The following is a 25,039-nucleotide window of genomic DNA, read 5'->3' on the forward strand; positions in this document are numbered from 1 at the left end:
AAATAATAATTATAATTTAAATTAACCTAAGTGCTTAAAATATAGAGTTTGTTAATCAATTATAATAATAACTAGAATTTTGTTAATAATAATTTTGCATGCCAGAAATGGCCGATAACATTGATACATTAAAACTACTTACACCCATTGTTACATGTTTTCTAGCAAAATAAAGAATTTATTATTTTATTTATTTATTATTTATGATGTGCAAAAAAAATATTTAAAGCCTAAAAAATAGGGTTAACTAACTTCTGTTAATATGTATTCTGTTATAATTTCAGATTCAGGACACACGCCTAAGACTTTATTGCAACATCTGAAAAACGAATACGAAACTGTCTAAACCGAAACTACAACGCAAAACGAAACTATTAATGAAATATTAATTATGTTAATTATTGTTTATTTCTTTGAGATAACTAAAACTTATCCCTAAGTTTAAACTAGTAAGACTTTGCTTAAGTCCATATTAAAATTAACAAACTAGACACAAATTTATATATATATATATATATATATATATATATATATATATATATATATATATATATATATATATATATATATATATATATATAAATATATATATATATATGTATATTTGTTATTTATCAATAAAAATTATGGATTGATTCCAACCCTATATATTTATTATATTGGCAGCTCTAATATTACGTCATTAGTTGATTATGTTGGTATCAAGATTTAGTGCAATACAATACAAGCGATATTTCTCATTAATTTGTATTTTGTATGGCACTCCCGTCTCTTGAACGTAGTGTTTGTATTCTCTTTGTTTTTTGCCTGCGATCTTTGAAAAATACTGAAGCGTGCGAGTAATAAAAACATTTTGTAAATAAATACTAATTATCGGATAGCGCTTTAGGTTTTAACAAATCAGGGTATCATGACGGGATATGAGGTCCGAAATACAAATGGAAAAAAGGTATGATAATATAACCTACAAGTCAATTAAAATGGATGAGTAGTTTTTAATAAATGCATGAATTAAAACATTTTCAGGGAAAAGGTTTGTTTGCAATAAAACAGTTTAACAAAGGTGATGTTATTTTAGAGGAAGATCCCTTGGTATCATGTCAATTTGCATGGAATGCTGCGTACCGGTATATGGCGTGTGATTATTGTATGCGGTTAGTTTTCTTTTCTAATTATTGTTTATGAAATGTAAATTAAATTGATTAGCTACTATCCGAGTTATATATTTAGGTTTCTATTTTGATATAACCATATTTTGTAATATCAAATAAGTTTAGGTCATTAAAATGTAATTAAGTCCTTTTACAACAATTTGGTTGCTAACCTTATTAGGGTTTTAGTGTAGTGGTTATTATACATTGATTGGTGGCTTAACATGTAGACTACTTTTAATAAAAGCAATTACCTTATTATAATAAGTATATAAGTTTTGAAATTGTAAAACAAAGTACATAAATAACAATTCCCCTAACCCTTGCCGGGCTGGTTTTAGTAGCTTGTACACATTCAAATTTTTTACTCTTTTTAAAGTTCTGCAAATGCCTATTATGAATTTGTACCCAATTTTAATTTCAGACCTTTAGAAACTCCTGAGCAGAATGTGAGAAGACTTGCAGCCAAACCAGATATAGTGCTTCCCCATGCCGGCAACTTTGAGGCTGACCTAATGAATGTAAATAGTTGTGGCCAATGTGAAAGTCTCTATTGTTGTGAGGATTGTAAGCAGCGAGCCTACAACAGTTACCACAGATTATTGTGTTACGACCAAGCAGATGCTAGGCATCCTATACATATTCTTTTAGAGGCCTGGAAGTAAGTTATTTTTATTTTGTTATATATTTATATAATATGGGATACACTATTCTTGTTCACAACCTTATTATTAGTCTTTTGTGGAATATCCTTTCCCATTGAATTAGAAGCTAAAAGTTAGAATGGGCAATTCTTTGAAGGATTAAGCCACAGTCAATCCATGGCTGGGATTTGCTAGGAACAAAAGAGTAATGAAACTTCCACCTTACTATTTTTCAATACATAAAAATACAAATGTACAGAAGTTGCACACTGGATTTTTTTTTGTATTAATAGAAATATTTCACCAAATTGGATATCTTTGGAATCACACTTATCAATTATTATAATAACAATTTGAATAGCTTATGATATGATTTTTATTTTCGATTTTCAGACAAATGCATTATCCTCCAGAGACAACGAATATACTGCTTTTAGTTCGAATTCTTGCCTTTATCAAACAACACCCAGACCCAGCATCAGCAGCAGGTGCTATCAAACAATTTTGCCACAGAACAGTGAATGAGGATGCAGAGTTAGTGCACAAGATGCTTGGTGAACAGTTTACGGATCAGATGAAGACATTGAGAGAACTGACAGCAAGTGTTATATCTGGAGATGTTGTAGAAGATGTAAGAGACTTACTATTGACTGTATTTTATATTTATGTTGAGCAAAGTAAATCTTAATTACATACAATATACCAGCTAGCTTCTCTAACAAAGCTCTCTTTAAATATTTTATTATTATACATAATGCATCCTCACGAGATTTTCAAATTCGGGCAGTAGACTGGTTATGATTTCTGGACATTCATTTGAAAAAAATGACCAGCAATTAAAGTGGACTTTTGTTATTTTTGATTGAAATGAAAATATCTTTTATGTATAACACATCTCTTGACCCCTAGTTTTGCAGTTGTCCATTGGCGGTCCTCTCACTACTTTCCATCGCATGAGTCTTCTTTGCTTTGAATGATCATGTGATATTATATTAACATCAGACTATAATAAAGAATGGTGCTGAGTACTAAACTACTTCTTCATGATGTTATTGAGTTCTTATTCTTATGTTAATTCTTTCCAGTTCCTAACTCCTGAAGGTTTCTGTACCATGATGGCACTGATTGGCACTAATGGTCAAGGAATTGGCACAAGTCCATTAGCCCAGTGGGTCAGCTATGTGACCGAGTTGCCAATGTCAGATGTTGAGCAACAGCAAATGGATTTACTCATTGATAAGATTTACAAGGATGTGGAGAATGGTAAAAGAAATATATATTTTTTTTATATCATTTTGCTTCTGATCAGCTCGAACCATCTTTGTAGAGATTGTGATGACAGGTACATTGAAAATCATCACAGTACAGTTTAAAATTGATGTTGATGCCAAATCTATCTATATATAAAAAACTAATGTTTCAATGTAAACTGTAGAACATGTGACTAAACAAGCTTTAAAAGTGTACAAGTAAATTATGGAGTTAGCTTCCCTGTGTGGTGTTTCCAGGATGTCATGAAATGACCCGTACACTTGTTCTTCCCCCTCTTGTGTAAATTTTAGTATGTTGAAAATAACCGACAAGTTCCTTACGTTTTTTTCGAAGCAAACCACTACATTCTTGTTTTAACATTAACAACTATGCATATGTAAAATATTGATACTATAATAAATATTGTATACACATAAATTGATATTTTTTGTTTTAGTCCACCTCGAGTTTGTCATAATATTTGAACATTTTATCAACATTCTTAATTTTTTTTATGATACAAGTAAATTTGAATTTGTTTTTGTTTTGGCACCAAACCCAGCGCGTCCTCTTGAAACCTGATACCCACTTGTGTTTATAATAGTCATATCATTATGCGGTTTATGTTACGGGTTGCTAGATAAACAAGATTGGTTATTGTAAAAAAAAACGTGATTTATGATAGATTCGTGCTACGCCATGACGCCACTGTTTAAATATCTTTATACAAATAAAAATATTGCATTATTATTTTTACTAAAGTGGACACGTTATAATATGATCTTATGATTTCCTTAAAAAAATATTTGTTTTTCTAAAAACATTTCTCAAAATAATGTTCCTGTTGTATGCTAAACAAAAATGGCCGCTACCAGCTAAAGCCAAATAAATACTAACATATTATGTCATCAAAAGTGTTGCCCATTGTTTTATGGCTCTTAGAGCAATTACTAATACACCCAGTAAAAATTCTCTCTGATGTTTTTGTCGAGGGATTCATAGATATTAGCAGTTTTTTGACAGCTGTCTTGCCGTGTCCACGGGAACATGCTAGCATAGGGCCATAGAAGCGCATGCCGTGCACACTTGTGCACTGGAGCATGTGGGAGGTGAATCTGCTTGATGGCCTATAGAAGTTGTATTGAAAACATTCACTTGAACTTGAACACAATCAAAATGCCCCCAATCAGTCTTTTGCTAGGCAAGTTGTTGTATTATATTTTTTGATTTTCTAGAATCTGGGCAGTTTCTGAACACAGAAGGTTCTGGACTTTTTGTGTTACAAAGTGCGTGTAACCATAGCTGTGCACCAAATGCAGAATCCACTTTTCCATATGGTAACCATAGGGTTCAATTGAAAGCCTTGAAGACCATCATGCCCGGAGATGAGATTTTCATCAGCTATTTGGACGAATGTACACTTCAACGGTCTAGGCATTCAAGGCAAAAGGTATGTGTGCATTCTATTTATTCATCTTTTATTAAAGGGGATGGGGGGGGGGCAGCAACCATACATATCTATATAGATAGTTATCACCACTACCCACATTTTTGCTACCCCAGGAGCAGCTTGCAGGAGGATTGCCGGCGTTTTTTGTGGTTTTCGCGCATGTTTGAGGGTATCAATGTCATTATTAAATGACATTAATACCCTCACACATAACAATAAGTATTAACTTAAAATCCGTGTGATGGGTTCTCAATATTTCACCATTTTTGCAAGCAACATGACTGACAGCTCTATGAGTGAGGGTTAGGTTACTGGCGAATGCGCGTGGACTTCTTTTATTGTCATGTCATTATGAGATCTTATAATTAGATCGAAATCCATGACACCACACCGTATCATGTGTTGTAAATGGAATGGAAAGTTTATAGACTGATTCATAAAAAGATGAAAGAATGACTTTGCTTGAACAGTCATGTCAATGTCAATCAAAGTCACATTGACACATTGACCCACATCTCCACACTTGAAAAATACAGGCTGATTGGAAACCCCGGATGTATTTCAATACCACTGTATTTGACTGACTTCTTATTTAATCAAATAAAATTTGAAAACAAAATTTTTGAACGATTCGGAACTCGAACCCACGACATCTCGCGATCCGTGTGAGTGCCCTCCCAACGTGTCAATGTCACGTCCAACGAGGTCGTGGGTTCGAGTTCCGCATCATTCATAAAATTTTGTTTTCAAATTTTATAAAGTTAAATCACTTTAAAAACATTATAACTTCTTGTTTACTTTCAGGAGTTGGCAGAGAATTATCTATTTATGTGCTGGTGTGAACGGTGCACTTCAGAAACTACCCAGCCGGATGTGACCAGCGAAGAAGAGATGAGTGATGAAGATTGTGATTGTGACTGATGTTCCAACATCCTGTCCTTCTGTTTGCTGGGCCTCTGAACTTTACTGTGCTTTGAATGTAAATATATTCTAATTGAATAGCGAAAATAACTCTTTGTCTCTCATGTTGAATTTTGGCACCTATATTACTGTAGGAAAAATTAATTGGATAATTATGTTTCACTTCACTTTGCTATGTAGGATTTAATTGCGTGTAGCTTATTATGACATTGTCTGTTTTGTTTTAAATAATTATTCTATGAGCGGGTCGCATTATCGTCACATGGGAGCTTTGAATTTAATAAATAAATCATATATACCTCTTAGGTTTTTAAGAGAATCTGTTTCTAGAATTGCACCATTGCTTGTGAACAACCGTATTAAACATTAAACTATTACTTGATGAATTCACAGTGGACGAACTCGCTCCTGAAAAAGCTATCGCTCATAGCCTTTTAATGTAAATGTTTTGCGTAAATAGTTCGCAACCAGAAGAACGTGGTAGCAAGAGACAAAAGAGTATATGCATTCTCTTCCCATAGACACACATTGTAGAAGTAAGAGTATGTCACGACAAATATTTAAAATAAGTTTAAATTTACTTATTAATTTATTGTAGCGGTCAATTATGGTGTTGTAAAGTTCTATTTAGAAGCTTAGAAGTTTACATGATGTTTAGCAAGTGTTTGTTATGTTATTGTCACTCCCTATGGTAAATAGATATGCCTATGCCTTCTACCATATATAGATTATAACTATTTTCAGATATTTTTATAATAAAAATAATTGATTAATATGTACTTAGTAGAGATTACACAATGTCATCCTATTGAGCATTTTGCTGATCATATACAGTTCACATAATTGAGAATACTTATTTAAAGGGAAGGGCAATAATCCACTGATCCAACAGTACAAGTTAATTTTTTATTAGAATCAATACAAAATAGTTTAATTTAGTGCATCTAGATGTTTGTAATACTAGTTTACGGCTTTGAGATAAAGTTTGTACTAATTAATTAATGTATGTCATACTAATTAATTCTCAAAAAATATAAAGTGTAATGTGTGTATAAATAGTCTATAGCTTAAGGAAATGTGAATTAAAAATATAAATATTTATCTTAAGGGCTTTGTTTTTAATTTGTAATAACCTTTATGCCGATTTTAATATGATGAGATCTCTAATTAATTCGTTGGTGAATCAATCCTGAATCTGCATTTCTATGTACAGAGCAAAATTTCACAGATAACACATTAGATTTTGACGTTTGGCTATAGAGATAGTACATTTAGAATGAATTATCGAGAATGGAAACCGAATTTTTATTTTGTTTAGTGCTAGGCACCGACTTCAAACCTACCGCATATAAATAATAATATAAACATTAAAGGTTTGCACAAGAGGTGTACAAAACTATATCAATATTACATTACTTTATACCTACTATTTCGTTTTTGAAGGTGGTTTTATTAAAGAAGTTTTTTTTTACTTTGTAGTGTCCATAATACGTTGTTCTGTAAACAACATTAGGTTTTAGACTACATCAGGTCAACTACAACATTTCGTAGCTATTTATTAAATAGTCATTTCTTTAAGTAGCTTTGGGTAAGTCAACGAAAAGTGCCGCGCTTCTCGCAATATACATCCCAAGAAAAGGGAACGGAAAAAAGGAATTGACTCCGAAAAAATGATTTTCGAAACTATTTCACGTTCTTGTGAGGCAGTGAAATATCGTGAAGAACGTTTGATAGCTATGAGTGACAGGTAGCCTAAAACGTATATAGATTACTTTATTTCCGATTAAGATAATAATTATCCGTCATCATATATTGTGCTTAATACTGAGAATGGGTGTAACTAACTAATACAATAACAAAATGACAGCTTACAATTAATACACTGACCGAGCTTTTTTAATATACAAAGTAGCAACTAATTATTGGGTTGGTAATTCTTTGGTACGAGTTAAATACTTTTGATAAGCTTACAAGTATTCTTTGAGTTATTTTGATATTGTAATTATTATCATTTCGTATCTTACTCAACAGTTTATTAAATTGGAATAACGAACTTCGCTCCTGACGACTTACTAACTCGACTTAGCCGAGTAGTAGGCATTATAAGTTTATGTCTGTTCCTGGTGTTAACATTATGGTTATGACAGTTTCTAGCAAATTTACTTATGTGACTATGAACATACATTACATTATCAAGAATATATTGAGAAGCAACAGTCAAGATGTTAATTTAATTGAATTTTGCAGTCAATGATTCTTTAGGACCTAGGTTATAAATAGCGCGAATAGCCCTCTTCTGCAGCACAAATATTTTATTAAAGTGGGGCAACCCACAGCAATATACCATAGGACATAATACTATGGAAATAACTAAAATATACTTGTCGCGCCGTATCTATGTCAGTTAATTGTCTAATCTTTTTAACCGCGTATGCTGCAGAACTAAGTCTGTTCGCTAATCCTTCAATATGGGGGCCCCATTGTAATTTGGAATCTAGAGTTATGCCAAGAAATATAGTAGATTCCACTGGTTCTATCATCTCTTCGTTTAACAAAACACTTGCATTTTTAACAATTGGTTCGGTAAATTTAATATATTTAGTTTTCTCGCTATTTAACAATAGGCTATTAGCGCTAAACCTGTACACGATGTCAGATAGAATATCGTTCACTACGTCATACATTGCTTGGTTTCTTTTCACTTTGAAAATGAGTAAAGTATCGTCCGCTAACAATACTACCTTATGTTTTCATTAACTTTAAATTCGTCTCCTTGCGTATGAACTAGTGATTTAGTATCTTGTGATCCTTCAGTTTCGTTATTAAGGGAATCCGGAAGAAAGAGTGCCCACTCGTACAAGTTCTCTCTCTTTGATTCCTCAAAATGGGCTCCTAAATATAAACTTATGTTTAGAATGTCATTGCTGGTTTATGAACGTCATTGATAACCAGCGCATTGTGTGTTTTAGCGCCGACGAGGTTAGTCCTTAAACTTAATATATAACTTAGTGCGGCGGTCATTTTCTATTTTTATTAATAAGGAGGGGCAAATTGCAAGAGTCTCGGGCAAAAAAAGAATTCTGAGAGAGTTTCTTGCGCCTCTTCCTCTCTCTCTGAGCGCCATTTGAATCCGAAGCGGTGGTAGCGTTAGAAATCGGAATTTAGAATGAACTTTAGGAAAAAATAAATGGCCTTTTAATGGGAAGTTTCCAGCCTTTGTGTTGGGAGTATACACTAAGCTTGAAGGTCTCTTAGTTGAATTGGTTTGGAAAAAATGCAGCCGATAGTTGAGTCTACAGAATATTTCAAAAAATATCCCAAATTCCTTATCTGCCACCTCGAGAACTTTGAAAAGAATATCCTGTAGGTATATAATATAGTCCACGTCTAAACTCACTGATTTTCGCAGTTAAATAATAATATAAGTATAATATTGCCGTTTTGAATACGAGTTCCGACGCGGAACTAGCGCGGCAGAAACAGTTCGCAATATCAATGTTGCGTTTGGAGAGGGGACTGCCAATGAACGTACCGTGCGATGTTGGTTTAAATGCTTTCTTGATGGAAGCTTTGATTTGAAGAACGAACCACTTGGCATACTACCTACACAGATGAATTACAATGAATTGAAAGAAATGGTGGAGGCCGATCCGAGCCAAACCACCCAGGAATTAGCGGCATGGTTTAACGTTAACCTACTAACAATATTGACTGATATGCAGAAAGAAACGTGTGTTGCCTTGTTGAATCGATATAGAAATGAAGGAATGTTGGATCGAATTGTAACTTACATGTGATGAAAGGTGCCTGACCCCAGGTCAAACACCGTAGTGTCGTAAAGCGAAGCTTACTAATAAAAAGATATTGGTAAACCTGTTTGCTAATCTCAGCATGGTTTTATTCACTTTTGGTTTCTCCGATCTGTTCGAGCAATAACAGATAAGAACTTCAAACAATGATAGCAACTAGCAGTGAAACAGCCCCGACTCATGCATAGCTGATCTTCATTATTGCTCCATGATAACATGAGACCTCATACAGTACGCGAAACCATTTTAGCTACAGGAACTGCAATTAGAAACCATTCGTCACCCTTCGTATTCGGCAGACCTTGCTCCAATGGTATACCCTTTTTTTCGTGATTTGGACAATTTTCTACGTGATAAAAACTTTTCTTCTCAGGAGGCATTACAAAATGCTTTCACACAGCTTGTCGAATATAGATCACCACAGTTCTATCGCAAAGGCGTAAATGAGATTCCTTCCTATTACATGGCAGCAATGTATAGATAATAATGGTTATTATTTTGATTTAATAAATAAAACGAATTTCAATTGTTCAGTACAAATCGGCAATTTCATACTTGAACCCCTAATATTAATAATAATATTGACACACTTTTACATAAATAATCTTGCCCCAAACTAGGTAGCCTGTGTGAGGTAACTAAATAGCCTGTACTATAGATTTGCAAAACAACGATACATTTAATACGATTTATGTACTTACTTAAATATACATATATACACACATTCATCATATAAATGTTAGCAACTATTACCGGGATTCGAACCCGGGACCTCTAGCTCAGTAGGCAGGGTCACTAACCACTGTGCTATATGGGTCGTCAAAAGAGGCTTACGGTTTACGGCCAGATGACAAGCGATCACTGCCGCCCATATGCTGACACAATACCAGACGAATAACAATTTTACATAAAGGCCAACAATGTTAATTGTTAAAAATGAATAGAATAAATTTAAAAAAAAGCGACTTCATAAACTGAAAAGTATAAAATAACTTAATAAATAATTCGTTTGAAGGCAATAGGTTGTTCTGTGAACTGCAGTAGGATTTTTCTAGATTAAATCAGGTAAACTATAAGTTTTCGTTGCTTTAAGTCAACGTTGCAATTAGTCATATATTAAATAGCTTTTTTTAAGTAACTATGGGTAGGCCTGCGAAAGGTGACCCCCGATTTAAACAATATGTAACCGAAGAATCGGGAACGGAAAAAAGGAATCGACTCCGAAAAAATGCTGTTCGAAACTCTATTTCACTCATTGTGAGACACTGAATAATGGTGACGAACGTTTGTTAGCTTTGAATGGCCGGTAGCCTAAGACCCACCTATCGGGACACGGGTTAATACTTTATTATAAAAGATAATCAACCTAAATGAAAATTCCTAAAAAAGCTGTACACAAACTATAATGATATAATCCGCGTAATCAAAAATATTCATAAAAAACGTTCATAAAATGAAAACTACTGGGCCATACTGTGTAAAATTTTTATGGCACGAAATGGCAAACATTCCGCATCAAATTAGAGATGAATCACGTAAATCGGATCGCAAATCTCAGCGTAATCGGTGTACATAGTCGGTTAATAAAATTTAAATTTGCCCCAAATATGTTTTTAGAATGTATCGTCATATTGTAATTCAAAGGTTTATTGAAGTTACTTATTTCTTTAGGCGCGTTATGAAAAAATGATGAGAGTGAAATTTTAAGACGCACGCAGACTGTAACACAAAAGTAACAGGTTGAAGTTGGTTCTTAAAATTTTCTGACGTTTGCGTCATTCGATTTTTTTTTGGGCTTCTTTGTCCATGATAAGGATATTAAAAAATTTCAGGCACATTAAGCCATATTCATTACTTTATAATTAAATTTCAAAGCAATCTGTGCAAGAATTTTTCTTTCTTAAAATGTAGAATAGCACGAGGGATAAATCATTTTAATGATTTTGAGAAGCATAACTTCTTGCGTGCATACATAAGTACCTACACACACACTTTTTTAATTTATTATTTCAATGTATAAATATTGTATAAATAGTGAAAAATAAGGTAGGGAAGTTCAATCTTACATAACGCGTTACGATTGGTTGAAACGAAATGCGACGTCAAATGAATTGGATTTATCAGTATCGATAATTATACTGTGCTATTAGTGTTTGTAAGAAAAATAGTTAAAACTGTATTCCTGTATAAATAGCAGAAAAAGTCGTACAATCTCTAGTTAAATTCATTGCAATACACATCACATAAATTAATCCATAATCGTTTAAATATGAAGTCAGATTTAGTCTTAGTAGGTAAATGGTAAATTGTTTGTAAATTAAATACTTTTTTGTAGAACCTATAAACGAGCATACTGGTCAAGTAATGGCGAATGATTATAGTAAGATTCACTGGAGCGTTTTCGGCCTTTGAGCAAGATAGGTAGGAGCTATCTACAGGTAAGCTATTCTATTAATGAAACCCATAACGTATAAATCTAGAAACACGGTGCTAGGGAATTTATTCCATTATTGTTTTTTTTTTGTTCACACATCATAAATACAGTCTTGCCCCATATTAAGCATAGTCTGTACTATGGGTATGAGACAACGACATACATAATACAATACATATATATATAAACATGACTCGAATACAAGCATTTATATTCATCACACAAACGTTTGGATCTACCGGGATTCGAAGCCAGGATCCCTAGCCCAGTATTCACGGTCACTAACCACTGTCGCTAATTATGAGTCGTCGAATTATATATGGAAGAACGATCCATGAGAAAAAGGATATTTGATACTCTGTTCTGAGGTGCGATGTCAAACTATGTCGGAGGAATTAGGTAACACAGCTCTTCAACTGTTTGTCCTGCTCAGTATATAGTGTAATGACGTCACTACGCAACGCAAAGCGATCAAGCCGAGTGGTCTAGCACCTCTACGTGGCACGCGGTCAAATGACTCGAGCTGATACTGGGCTGTACAATACTAGAGGTGAGAGCATTACCGAGACACATTTATGGCTAGACCTGTGCCTTATAGTGTGTGAGCGGCTAAAGATTGCATTTTATGCTTGTTCCAGCGCAAAAAAATTATTCAAAGAGCAACATTTAAAAACGGCCGAACCATCGAACGCGGTCGGATAGTGGACCATATTCGATGGTATGTGGCATTGTCCCTCGCATAAAATTATTACAAAAAAAAAAAACCGTGCGGACTACACCGTGTACGACGCCGCGAATTGATGCGAAGCGCCTACCGGTCCGTCCGATGATCCGGCCGTACTAAATCCGACCATGTGCTTAGACTATTATAGACCCATCAAAAAACTCCTACCAAACATTTTTAATCGCTTCTAATTTGCATACTGAGAATAAGGGCTAACCAAGTTATTTAAACCTTAGTACAACTCTCTCCTCTACTTTACGAAATATTTCGACTGGTACGCAGTTGTACATGTTTAAAGATTACGGAAAATGCTAACAAAAAAGCATTATACCCAATATGACATACAAGAAACGAGATATCAAGTTTTTATTAATATAAGAAAATGAATCACCTGCTCAAAAAAAATAACCAATACTATTCTGAAAATAAATCTGTATGCATCATAATATTATCCAGATCTACTGCTACTTGATTACAAATATTTATTAAACAATTCAAAAGTATTAGGCACCTACGTCAGGCCCAATTAATGAAAAGTGAATGTCTATTTTCACAAGATTGATTTAAATGGAGTTTTGTGTGTATGTGTAGTGCTTACGTTTTGAGAGGATGACTGAAAATTAAAAACAACGAGAGTATCATCAAAATAATGTTATAAAAGACTAAATTAACAGGAGCTCCATTACCAAAATCGAAATACGAAGTTTCGGTTGACGGATCGTAAATTTTCCTATTACGAAAGTGTTTCGGGTCCGAAGATCGATACGAAGTTCGCGATTAGACATTTTGTCTTTTGTTTACCTTAGGTATGCTCTTAACATTGACTTTATCGTTGTTTGAGATTAATAAGGTTGTAACTACAACTTCACTTTTATGGTTATGTCTATCGTTCCGAAACGAAATCCGTCCGTACTTTTCGGATACGAAGGACTTAATTTGAAGTTCGTCGTTCTTTCGTTTCGGACGAAACTTCGGCTATCGATTTTGGTAATAGACCTCCAGTATGTTCTGCAGTCACTTGTACCTACTGGTACTATTATGTATAATTATATATGGAAGAAAATGTGTAGTAATTTACATAATACTTATTCCTAATACAGAAGCTGCCTAAATTGTTAAAATTAAATTATAAAAAGTTTTTATTGCGTTTTCATCTAGAAAAAACATTGAATTATAAATGAAATTGGTCTGCCTTCGTAGCAGAAATAAAAAATTATTGTACATTCCCAGTGATCCAGAGGAATTAGATAGAAACCCCACAAAGGAGGGCTGTGTTATGTCAAAAGTGCAAATTCGCAGACGCAAAATTGAATTGTAAAAACAAACGGCGCTTCGGGAAACGTCCTAAAGTACTCTAACTCTATTATCCATGGGACATCAAGTCACATTAAATTCTTTATTCATTTTTATTTCTGCGGCCTTACGGAACGGAATTCCTGCGATGTCTTTGATCTGAGTCAAACAAGAAAAAAAGATGGGCGAAAATGCACTTCAGCTGTCTTCATAAAAGGGGAAAAATATAATTTATTCACGAGATAATTTTCTCCTCCCTTTTAAGGAGACGCTTGAAGTGGGGTGGGAACGAATGAATGTTTGTACTGCGACGGTTTCTTCCTAATGGTTGTACTCTGACCTGTAGTGCGAATGTTTTTCTTTTTACTGCCGGTCTGTTTATGAATAAAGGTCGGGATCACTCACATCCTGTTAGCGTTATGAAATATGGAAGATTTTTTACTAAATAAATAAAATATTTGATGAACAGAATTTCTTTGGCTTTCTTTGTTTTTTGATGTTTTCAATATGTATTACTTTGAATTATTTTAACGATTTTGGTCTGTTATTGATTATTACTACGCTCTGAATATTTTTATTGAAATATAAACTTAAAAAAATCTACCAAGCTACCTTTAATTAATAAATGAAGTGATAGTAATCACGACCATCATGTTCACGAAGCATCCTTACCTACACTAACAATGAATTCAAGCTCTGTAGGTATAGGCATACAATCCATACTAATATTATAAATGCGAAAGTAACTCTGTCTGTCTGTCTGTCTGTCTGTCTGTTCCTCTTTCACGCCTAAACGGCTGAACGGATTTTGATGAAATTTGGTATGGTGATAGATGATAACCTAGAAATGGTCATAGGCTATAAATAATCACGCCATCGTTCTTAGGGGGTAGGCAGTAGGCAGACAGATCTTGATGAAATTTAGTAAGGTAAATACTAATTGATGAAATTTAGCGAGCGAAGAGGCGGTGCGGCGCGAGGGGAGGGCCGTGCCCAACTGTGCCTACCCAAGCGGGCAGACGCACGAGGGCAGACGTCGTCGTCGCACGTATGCGAATATTGAAATATTGCGTTACGAAACTCTATTCGTTGCGTATTTTTGGTTAGGTTTGTCAGGTGCATAGTTGTTTAGGTTCAATACGTTATTGATTGATTTAGATATTTAGGTTATAAGTAAAAAGGTTTGCTTTATCGAAGTTTTTATAAAAAATTGTCTTACGTTGTAGTTTTTAAAACTACCGATTTTAAAAATCTTTAATTATTGTTTTATTGTTTTCGATATGCCACGCAAACGTAAATCCAATCTAAGCCGTAGTTCTAGCAGAGCTCGAATTTATTGCGGCAGAGACTGACGAAGATTCACAAAGACGACGTCTTTTAAATGCTGAACGGCAGGCAGAAAGAAGACGTACGTTTTCAATGAGTACGTGGGAGGCATTTAATGGTGCCGCTTTTGAGTATGACCCTTTGATCGACTATGTTAATCACCGATTGGTTATCATTGGGAGAATGGATAAAAAATGCAGATATTGTGAAGCACTGAAATGGAAAGAAGAAACTCCAGGTATGTGCTGTTCTGGTGGAAAGGTTAAAATTCCATTACTTGGCGAGCCAGAGGAACCTCTTAAATCTTTACTTTTATACGACAGTAACGAATCGCGCCGGTTTTTAAGCAGGATTAGAAAGTATAATTCTTGCTTTCAGATGACGTCATTTGGTGTAGATAAGGAGGTCGTAATGCCTGGATTTTCACCTACTTTTACCATCCAAGGACAGGTGTATCACAGGATTGGTTCCTTACTTCCCGCATATAATGAACAACCAAAGTTTTTGCAACTTTATTTCATGGGCGATGAAAAAAACGAAGCTGATCGCAGGTGTCAAAATATACAAGGAATCGAAAGGGATACTGTTTTAAAAATCCAGAGAATGTTGCATGAACATAATCGCCTTATCAATACTTTCAAAACAGCACTAGAAAGAATGCCGGGAGAGGATTATAGGTTGGTGATGCACCCCGATCGCACACCAAGTGGGGAACATGAAAGGCGGTATAATGCACCGTTAATAAATGAAGTCGCAGCCTTGGTTACAGGCGAAAAGTTTGCTTTCCGTGATATAGTTTTACAGGCCCGAGATGACACATTAACCAGGGTGCCTGATACTCATAAATTTTATGATGCGTTGAAATATCCGATCATATTTAGTAAGGGACAAGAGGGGTACCACTTTCAAGTTCCTCAAATTAATCCTGTAACAGGTCTTCCCTTGCATAACAAAAAGGTTTCATGCATGGATTTTTATGCCTACAACATGATGATACGAGAAAACAACTATAACATTGTACAAAGATGCAAGCAACTGGCCAATCAGTTTTACGTTGACATGTACTTACACGAATATACTCAGGACGCGTTTGTTTATGTGCGTACACATGGTCGCCCTGACTTATTCGTCACCTTTACTTGCAACCCAGCCTGGCCCGAAATAGTCAATCAGTTGATGCCGGGGCAAAGCGCAATAGATAGACATGATGTAGTCGCAAGAGTTTTTAAACTAAAAGTTAAAAAACTAATGGATGTGATTAATAAAGGCCGAGTGTTCAGAGAGGCGCGCTGCTTTATGTACTCTGTCGAATGGCAGAAACGTGGACTGCCACATGTCCATATACTATTGTGGTTAAAAGATAAGTTACGACCCGATCAAATAGATAACATAATCAGCGCTGAAATACCGTATCCTAACATTGACAAGACTCTCCATGACATTATTGTAAAAAATATGATTCACGGTCCATGCGGACCCGAAAATCCACAGTGCCACTGCATGAAAGACGGAAAATGCACAAAAAAATTTCCTCGCAAGTTAGTGAAAGAGACCGTTCACAACGACCACGGATACCCGCAGTATCGTAGAAGAGCGCCAGCAGACGGAGGTCGAACAGCAACCGTGAAGCTCCGAAATGGTAGCTACGTTACGGTTGATAATAGTTGGGTAGTCCCCTATTCACCAATTTTATCAAAAATGTTTAACGCCCACATAAATGTTGAGGCATGCAGTTCAGTACGCGCCATCAAATATATTTGCAAATATATAAACAAGGGTAGTGATCAAGCTATTTTCAATTTTAGAAATACTGATCTTGCGAATCCCGTAGATGAGGTACAAACTTATCAGTCTGGTCGGTATGTCAGCAGCAACGAAGCCGTGTGGCGTCTGTTAGCATTTCCGTTGCACGAAAGGCATCCCACCGTGACACATCTCAGTGTGCATTTAGAAAATGGTGAACGCGTTTATTTTAATGAACACAATTTCCACGAACGAATAACTACTCCGCCAAAAACCACACTCACTGCTTTTTTTGATCTTTGTATCAGAGATGAGTTTGCAAAAACTCTTCTTTATGTCGAGGTGCCGAGGTATTATACTTGGGATGCAAGTAGGAAAACTTGGAAACGCCGCATTCAAGGTACTTCAGTTCACGATTGGCCTGGCGTCAAATCTGGAGATGCTTTAGGACGAGTTTATACAGTTCATGTTAGTAACATGGAATGTTTTTGTCTACGCATGCTTTTACACCATGTGCGCGGACCTACCTCTTTCAATGATCTAAAAAAATACAACACACAAGATTATCCTACATTTCGAGAGGCATGTGAGGCAAGAGGATTACTGGAGAATGACAACCATTGGGATGTGACACTGGAAGAAGCTGCTCAATGTAGATCAGCAGGCAAGATGAGAGAGCTATTTGCTGTATTAGTAGCGACATGTGGTCTTTCAAATCCTCAACAATTGTGGGATAAATACAAAAATGATATGACCGACGATATATTGCACAGATTACAAGAGCAAAATCCCAATGTCACGTACAGTGATTTAATTTACAATGAGGGTCTGACAAAAATTGAAGACCAGGTTAAAACAATTTCTGGAAAGGATTTATCAGATTATGGAATGATCAGACCACAGAGAACCGAGGAAATCAGTAGCGATTTAATACGGGAACTAGATTACGATACTGCTTCCTTACAACAACAATTGACAGAGTCTGTTCCACGTTTGATCCCAGAACAAAGGTTACTATTTGACAATGTTTTCAAAAAAATCGAAGATGGCGAAGGTGGTTTGTTATTTTTGGATGCTCCCGGAGGCACGGGAAAAACCTTTCTTTTAAACTTGCTTTTAGCGCAAATCCGAAAAGATAAAGGAATTGCTGTAGCAGTTGCCTCTTCCGGAATAGCCGCCACTCTGCTCAATGGTGGTCGAACGGCACATTCGGTGCTTAAACTGCCATTAAACTTAGCCCATGAAGAAATGCCAGTCTGTAATATAAGTAAAAACAGTGAGCGTGGACGTATGTTGCAGCAATGTAAATTATTAGTTTGGGATGAGTGTACTATGTCCCATAAAAGAGCAATTGAAGCTCTAGATCGGACTTTGAAAGACATCAAGAGTAATCCAAATATCATGGGGGTGATGGTGGTACTTTTAGCGGGCGATTTTAGACAGACTTTGCCGGTTATCACTAAAGGCACCCCTGCAGATGAAATAAATGCGTGTTTAAAAGCGTCAACGTTATGGGTGCACGTAAAAACGTTTAGTCTGTCTACAAATATGAGAGTGCAACTACACAATGATGTACAATCTGGACAATATGCTGCTGCTCTTCTTAAAATTGGAGAAGATCGTATGGCAAAGGATGGTAATGGCATGATTACATTGGATCGTGAATTCTGCAATGTTGTGCATAATCCAGATGATCTAAATAACTTCGTCTATAGCGAACTGCTAACTAATATGAGGAATAGAGACTGGTTATGTGAAAGAGCAATTTTAGCGCCGACGAATGAAATGGTGGGACAGATAAACGAGCAAATTATGTCACGCGTGGAAGGTGATATTGTTGAGTTTCTCTCTGTAGACACTGTAATGGATACTGAACAAGTAACATCATACCCTGTAGAATTTCTTAATTCTTTAGAACTGTCGGGAGTACCTTCACACAAACTGAGGCTGAAAGTAGGCGTTCCTGTCCTTTTAATGCGGAATTTAGATGCACCAAGACTGTGTAATGGCACACGGTTGCAAGTGACACACCTCGGTCGCAATATTGTAAAAGCAATCATTATGACTGGAATGGCAAAAGGAGAGAACGTTTTAATCCCCCTTATACCCATAATTCCGACAGATTTGCCATTCCAGTTTAAGAGATTACAGTTTCCGCTGAAAATCGCATTCGCTATGATGATAAATAAAGCTCAGGGGCAAACATTAAAAGTAGCCGGCATTAATTTAGAAAAGAGTTGTTTTTCTCACGGACAATTATACGTGGCTTGCTCACGTGTTTCAAGTCCACAGAATCTCCATGTGTTGGCCAGAGAGGGAAAAACAAAGAACATAGTTTACAAAAATGTACTACAGTAATAAGGCCTCTTATTTTTAGCTTCCTACATTATTATACTACTTACATTAAGTTAGTACTTCCTACGCAGATGATGTTACGGATGTCACACTGTCTAACATCGGGGGTTGGCTGGTAGGTAGTTAGTAGTATTTTAAACCGATTTACATTATTTACTTTTTATATTTACTAAGGAAACATTCGGAGCTATCCATTATGTAGCTTAGGTTGCTTTTGAACAAATTTTGATGTGAAGTTGAGGACTGGAACACGATAGTGGGACATTGTTGCAGGGGGACTTATAGCCGGGAGAAAACAAAAATACTTATGCGGACGAAGTCGCGGGTAAAAGCTAGTATAGGATAATTTATATTTATACAGTTAATTATTTAATACTTTTTATGAAATATTTGATATTTAAAACACTTTTACGTTTGAATACGATTCTTATATTGTCTGCAGCACCTTACAAACTTATTTTTTTTGTATATTACAGCTATTTTATAATACTCTATTGATTGAAAAGAGTGGTCGTTGAGTCTCTTGTAGGTATGTTCTTCTCACGAGCTCTACCTTTTCCGAACATATGTTAGATTCAGTAATTTTAAAGGAATATTTATTGTGACGATTCAAAAGCGATTAGCTGACCTAAGCCTAATTGAATAATGTTTATTTGACTTTGAATCACTTGATTCAAGAAATACCTAGTACATTATGCGACAAAATAAACAATTATCTGTGTTATAAGTCTGCGGCAAAGCCTTCACGAACGAGCTAGCTATGTCGCAAATTTCGTTGAAATATTATGAACAACAAAAAAGGTTTTATTGCGGTAAATATCTCGTTTATGAGCTATTTTATTTGCATAAACTGCAAATGGCTAATAAAATTACATTATTTGTGATATAATGTCTATGAAAGTCGCGTTTTATGTCTTTCGTATTTTAGTCATTTATTTTTAAAATACGCAGATTCAAATGTTAAAATTCGCCAGTTGTTGTGGTTTTTTTTTATAACAACATTAAGACTTAAGGACACATTTTCAAAATAGAATTTCGCGGTATAGGGGTAGCGTCGTAATTTCTTTTATCTACACACATGCTTTAAATCCTCTATTAAAGATTCTAAAACAGTTAGCTTATTGCCAACATTAAAACACCCAATGTCCTAATAACCATTAATTCATCCAAACGAGTGTTGTAATGAAATTCAGTGCAACATTATATCATCCGTTTTCATAATAATTCACTCCTTTGGATGATATATATAGGTTACTAGGACTTGCTTTTATAGCGGATTCATATTATAGGTGTAGATAAAGTCTTGTATACAACTGTTGATAATTAGGTATTAAAACAATCATGTGATACATATTATATGATAAACCCACAGATAAACCCACATTCGTGTTTTAATACCCCTTATTAAACAAAAGTTGCATAAATAACTATAACACGGATACTAGGTAAAAAGGGATGAAAACTTTACAACACCATCAACCAGTAATCGAAGCAGTCGGGAGTAATTCTTACCGGTACGCCTGCAAATCACATATAATATTAACTGTGGACTGATAACTTCATTCAAAGAATAATTAATTGAATGTTTTATACTTTAAAATAATTATATTGTACTTTCTTTTTTATACAATATTTATCAATTATTTTTCGTTCGTTCACACACACGTGGGATAAAATTTCGAAGGATGGACTTACAACTTCTTACAGTCGTAAATACCACACGTACTTATTTTAACTGCTAATGAAAATTTCTCTACAATGTACCAACTAGAGTTTTTTTTTAAATGTTATATAAATATATAATAGAGAAATTTGTATTGTGTTATTTTAAATGGAAGTGTAAGTTTTTTAAGTGAAAATTTCTTTAGCATCGTTGTGATTTGAAAGTCGATGAAACAAAAAGCGACAGTAAAAAGAGACAAGGGCAAAGCCAAATTGGCTTCAAAGAAACTGGGCGTCATTAATAGAGCACGGCAATACTTCAAGCCGGCCCACATTAGAATGTGTACGCTGTAATGTGTGTGCGCTGTACAAAGCGCAGGTCCGGCCACACATGGAGTATTGCTGTCATCTCTGGTCTGGCGCACCCCAGTATCAGCTCGATCCATTTGACCGCGTGCAACGCAGAGCAGCTCGAATTGTCGGGGACCCAGTACTCTGTGAACGGCTGGATCACTTGGCGTTGCGTAGAGACGTCTCTTCATTGTGTGTCTTCTACCGAATTTATCACGGGGAGTGTCCCGAAGAGCTGTTTTACCTAATTCCTGCCGCCGAATTCCACCTTCGCACGACACGCCACAAGTTAGGATATCATCCTTATCATCTGGATGTGTGGCGGTCCTCCATAGTGCGGTTTACAAGGAGCTTTCTGCCACGTACTACAAAGCTGTGGAATGAACTTCCTTGTGTGGTGTTTCCGGGACGATACGACATGGGTACCTTCAAAAAAAGCGCGTACACCTTCCTTAAAGGCCGGCAACGCTCCTGTGATTCCTCTGGTGTTGCAAGAGAGTGTGGGCGGCGGTGATCACTTAACAACAGGTGACTCGTACGCTCGTTTGTCCTCCTATTCCATAAAAAAAAAACAGGCACATAAATTTATAAGATTTAACTTGGGAGAAAATGAGATAGGAAGCATTATACAGTGTTGGTACCAGGCGATCATAGTTGAAGAAGATATTGTCTTATATATGACTTGAGTATACCTTAATATATTCTGACTTCACGCGTACGACGCATTTTTTAAACCTACATAGACATCAGGATAACATAAATATGGTGGAGGTGATAGTAATGTCTTTCATAGCGGTTGAGATCATATGTCATCCTAGCAACATGTACCAGGACTTCATATGTTGTTTAGAGATTCATGCACAATGCATATTTCACTTCTGATATGTGTACTTTGTCCGCACGCATTTTTTTACATGGTAGCATGTTTGTTTCTTTAAGCGTATCAACGCTTTCACCTCTCATCTACTTAACCGATCAAGGTCAATCTCAAATCAGAGATCGTCTTATTTTTTCGCATCCGTATCGTGTACATAAGAGGATACTTAGGGGGTACATTTCAATGACTTTAATAATTTTAATGAATTCCTAATGAAGTGCCCATGATATAACATCGAATGATATAGGTACAGCGTGGCGCTGCAATGGCGAATTTTAATAAAAACACGGGTCAAGCTTCTTAACCTATAATTTAAAAATAAAAATACATCATTCACCTAAATAAATCAATTTTCCATAATATCATTTTGTAACACCCTGTAAGTAATCTAGTAGCCGCGCGCTAGCGTAGGCATTGACACCTACTTTGTGCCATCTTGTGCGACGAAAGGGGTGATTAAAATTAAAACTAGAATATGTCCTTATCGTCCTACAGCAAGGAAGTGTTATCTATATCTGACACTTTTCACTGTCGTTCTTTGTATGACTAATGCGAACGAAATCGAGGGCAAAAGCTATATTAAAACAACTAGTCTTGACTCAATACTATGAATTCACTAACTTTGATGAAGTACGACAATGAAAGAATACAAACCCTTATTGAGGGGATTGAAATGGATGTGCGCTCGACTAGGTAAATGTGCTAATATCGAGCATAACTGCCTACTAAGGGCCAGATTTAAATTAAAATCGTCCCTTTGAAGGAATACCGACAGGGTTCTATTCTAATTGTGAACCGTTCTGAATATTGGCCAACGAGTGGTTTTCGAATAATTGGAGAAATTTTATATTCGGATGCCTTTTATCGGTGGTTATTGAATTAGGATCTTGGAAGAATATTGGTTTGCAGATGGAAAAATGGAGGCAATTGGATTAGGATCTACTAAGTAAGTAAAAGCATCATAGAAATAAGCCCCTCAAGATCTAGAACAAGGATGTAATTTTAAAGATAATATTGAGAAAGTATTATTGGATAATGGACAGTATTTTGTATGTACAAACTAACTACAAGCAACTCCATCATCATCTAGGTAAATGTTGTCTATTCTTAGCTTGCAGGTAAATGATGAGAAAAAAAATAAGATATTTAATTTAAATTAATCTTACTTAGTGGATATTCAAAGTTACCATTTGCATAGTTCTTCTACGATTGTTCGTCCTAAGACATTCAGGATTCAGTTTGAAGATTAAGTTGAAGACAGATATGACTTCATGACTGGGGATATAAAATTACGTGTTGATTAGCGCTTCATCATGATCATCATCAGCCGGAAGACGTCCACTGCTGGACAAAGGCCTCCCCCAAATATTTCCACGACGATCGGTCCTGCGCTGCCCTCATCCAACGTATTTCGGCGATCTTGACCAGATCGTCGGTCCATCTTGTTGGGGGCCTACCACCACTTTACTGCGCTAACTGCAATCTGTCCGTCGAACTATGTGGTGTGCCCACTACCACTTCAGTTTCGCTATCATTTGGACTATGTCTGTAACTGCGTTCTCCTACGGATTTGCTCATTTCTGATTCGATCGTAGGGAAACTCCGAGCATAGCCCTCTCCATTAGCGCTTAAACTTAATATGTTTCAAGTAGACTTTTGAAAAACTGATGTGAAAAATGTCTAAAATATGGTCGAGGGAGGTGATAGTTGGTCCATGAGTCATGCTTAGGAACGAGCCTATTATGTTCGGAAAATTGTACAAATATTAGGCAAAGCCTAAGGCTATATGAAAAAGGTTTATGTGACTTTGACTAAGAAATAACATTTGACATATTTTATAGTTATTTGTGTTATATTAATATTGAAATACACCAAAATTTCAGCTACTCTACAATAATATATTAAATATATGATGACCTCTATAGCCCAGTGGTTAGTAACCCTGCCTACTGTGCTAGAGGTCCCGGGTTAGAATCCCAGTAGGTGGCAATCCTTTATACGATGAATATGAATTTTTGTTTCCGAGTCATGGATGTTTATATGTATTTATGTATGTTTAAGTAAGTATATTGTATTAAATAAGTCGTTGTCTTGTACCCATAGTACAGGCTATGCCTAGTTTGGGGCGAGATAATTTGTGTAAGACCGATTTTGATGCTTTTTTTTATGTTCCAGTGAATTTGATATTGGTTTAGATAATTCTCCTACGTATGTCACTGACCTACCCCTTACGCTGGACCGATTTTTAAAATTAAACACGTGCTGTTGTGTACAGGACAACGTCTGTAGTAGTGTGACAAGACTGCTTCCATGTTTTATATACGTTTTGTATTATATTCAGTTAGGTTGTACAAGCGCCACTAGAATAATTTGACAGATAAATACATCAGATGTTAATAACCGCAAAGCGAAAATAAAACAACTTTAAAATTAGTTTTCCCTACATGAATAAAAATAAGAGGATTTCTATTCGGCGTTAATTTCCAGTAAATCACACGCAGCTCGCAGTCTATCACGACAGACTAAGCTGATCATGTCAGCTCCAAATTCCAATTTGATTATTCATGGGCCCAATCGATTCGGACAAGTACGCGCGAATATAACGATTTTCTGTACCATCTTGTTTATTTAACAAGATTTAATTACATTTAGGAAAAATCGAAGCTATTAACTAGAAAACGTGTTACTGTGCCGAAATTTAAATTATATACTCAAGACCTATTACTTTTAAGAGGCGTAGGTAGGAAGGGCTCGTCCTCTGCTTTGAGTGAAGGTATTTTAAAACACCCTAGCCTGATTCTGGCAATTTTTTCGCATTCCAGAAGGATGTGTTTGGGGTCTTCAGCGGCTTCGCAGCAGAATCTGCACAGGATTGATTCACTGAGAATTAATAATATTTACCATTTATAAGTCTGGAACACATAAGTATGGAACGTCTTATTCTCGGTCTATAATATCATGGTAGTGGTTGTCCAGAAGATTTTGGAGGCCTCTTACAAAGAGGCCATTCGAGTGCACTGCTGTGCGGACCGCTGACAGCAGATTTGA

At 35.6% G+C, this 25,039-nt stretch overlaps 1 protein-coding gene across 2 annotated transcripts; it reads left to right on the top strand.

Moving 5' to 3' along the window:
- The first annotated feature begins 762 nt into the window (after positions 1-762).
- Positions 763-6,524, top strand: LOC126975217 (histone-lysine N-trimethyltransferase SMYD5). 2 transcript variants are annotated; one of them, XM_050823006.1, is made up of 7 exons: positions 763-949; positions 1,027-1,154; positions 1,576-1,812; positions 2,189-2,426; positions 2,881-3,058; positions 4,282-4,496; positions 5,301-6,524. In XM_050823006.1, the coding sequence occupies exons 1-7, from the start codon at positions 911-913 to the stop codon at positions 5,415-5,417; spliced, it is 1,152 nt and encodes a 383-aa protein (XP_050678963.1). In that variant the 5' UTR covers positions 763-910; the 3' UTR covers positions 5,418-6,524. The 2 variants fall into 2 exon arrangements, with proteins under 2 accessions (XP_050678963.1, XP_050678964.1); XM_050823007.1 differs by lacking the exon at positions 1,027-1,154 and having other exon boundaries at positions 808-949.
- The last annotated feature ends 18,515 nt before the right edge of the window (positions 6,525-25,039 follow it).

The sequence above is a fragment of the Leptidea sinapis genome, chromosome 35 (assembly GCF_905404315.1).
Source record: "Leptidea sinapis chromosome 35, ilLepSina1.1, whole genome shotgun sequence".
In the NCBI taxonomy this organism is placed as follows: domain Eukaryota; kingdom Metazoa; phylum Arthropoda; class Insecta; order Lepidoptera; family Pieridae; genus Leptidea; species Leptidea sinapis.

Bases quoted from the DNA above. Each gene is read 5' to 3' on its own strand.
- LOC126975217 (XM_050823006.1), top strand. From the start codon at position 911: ATGACGGGATATGAGGTCCGAAATACAAATGGAAAAAAG. The intron at 1,813-2,188 runs GTAAGTTATTTT...TTCGATTTTCAG, and splicing joins ATTCTTTTAGAGGCCTGGAA to ACAAATGCATTATCCTCCAG. The intron at 4,497-5,300 runs GTATGTGTGCAT...GTTTACTTTCAG, and splicing joins CTAGGCATTCAAGGCAAAAG to GAGTTGGCAGAGAATTATCT.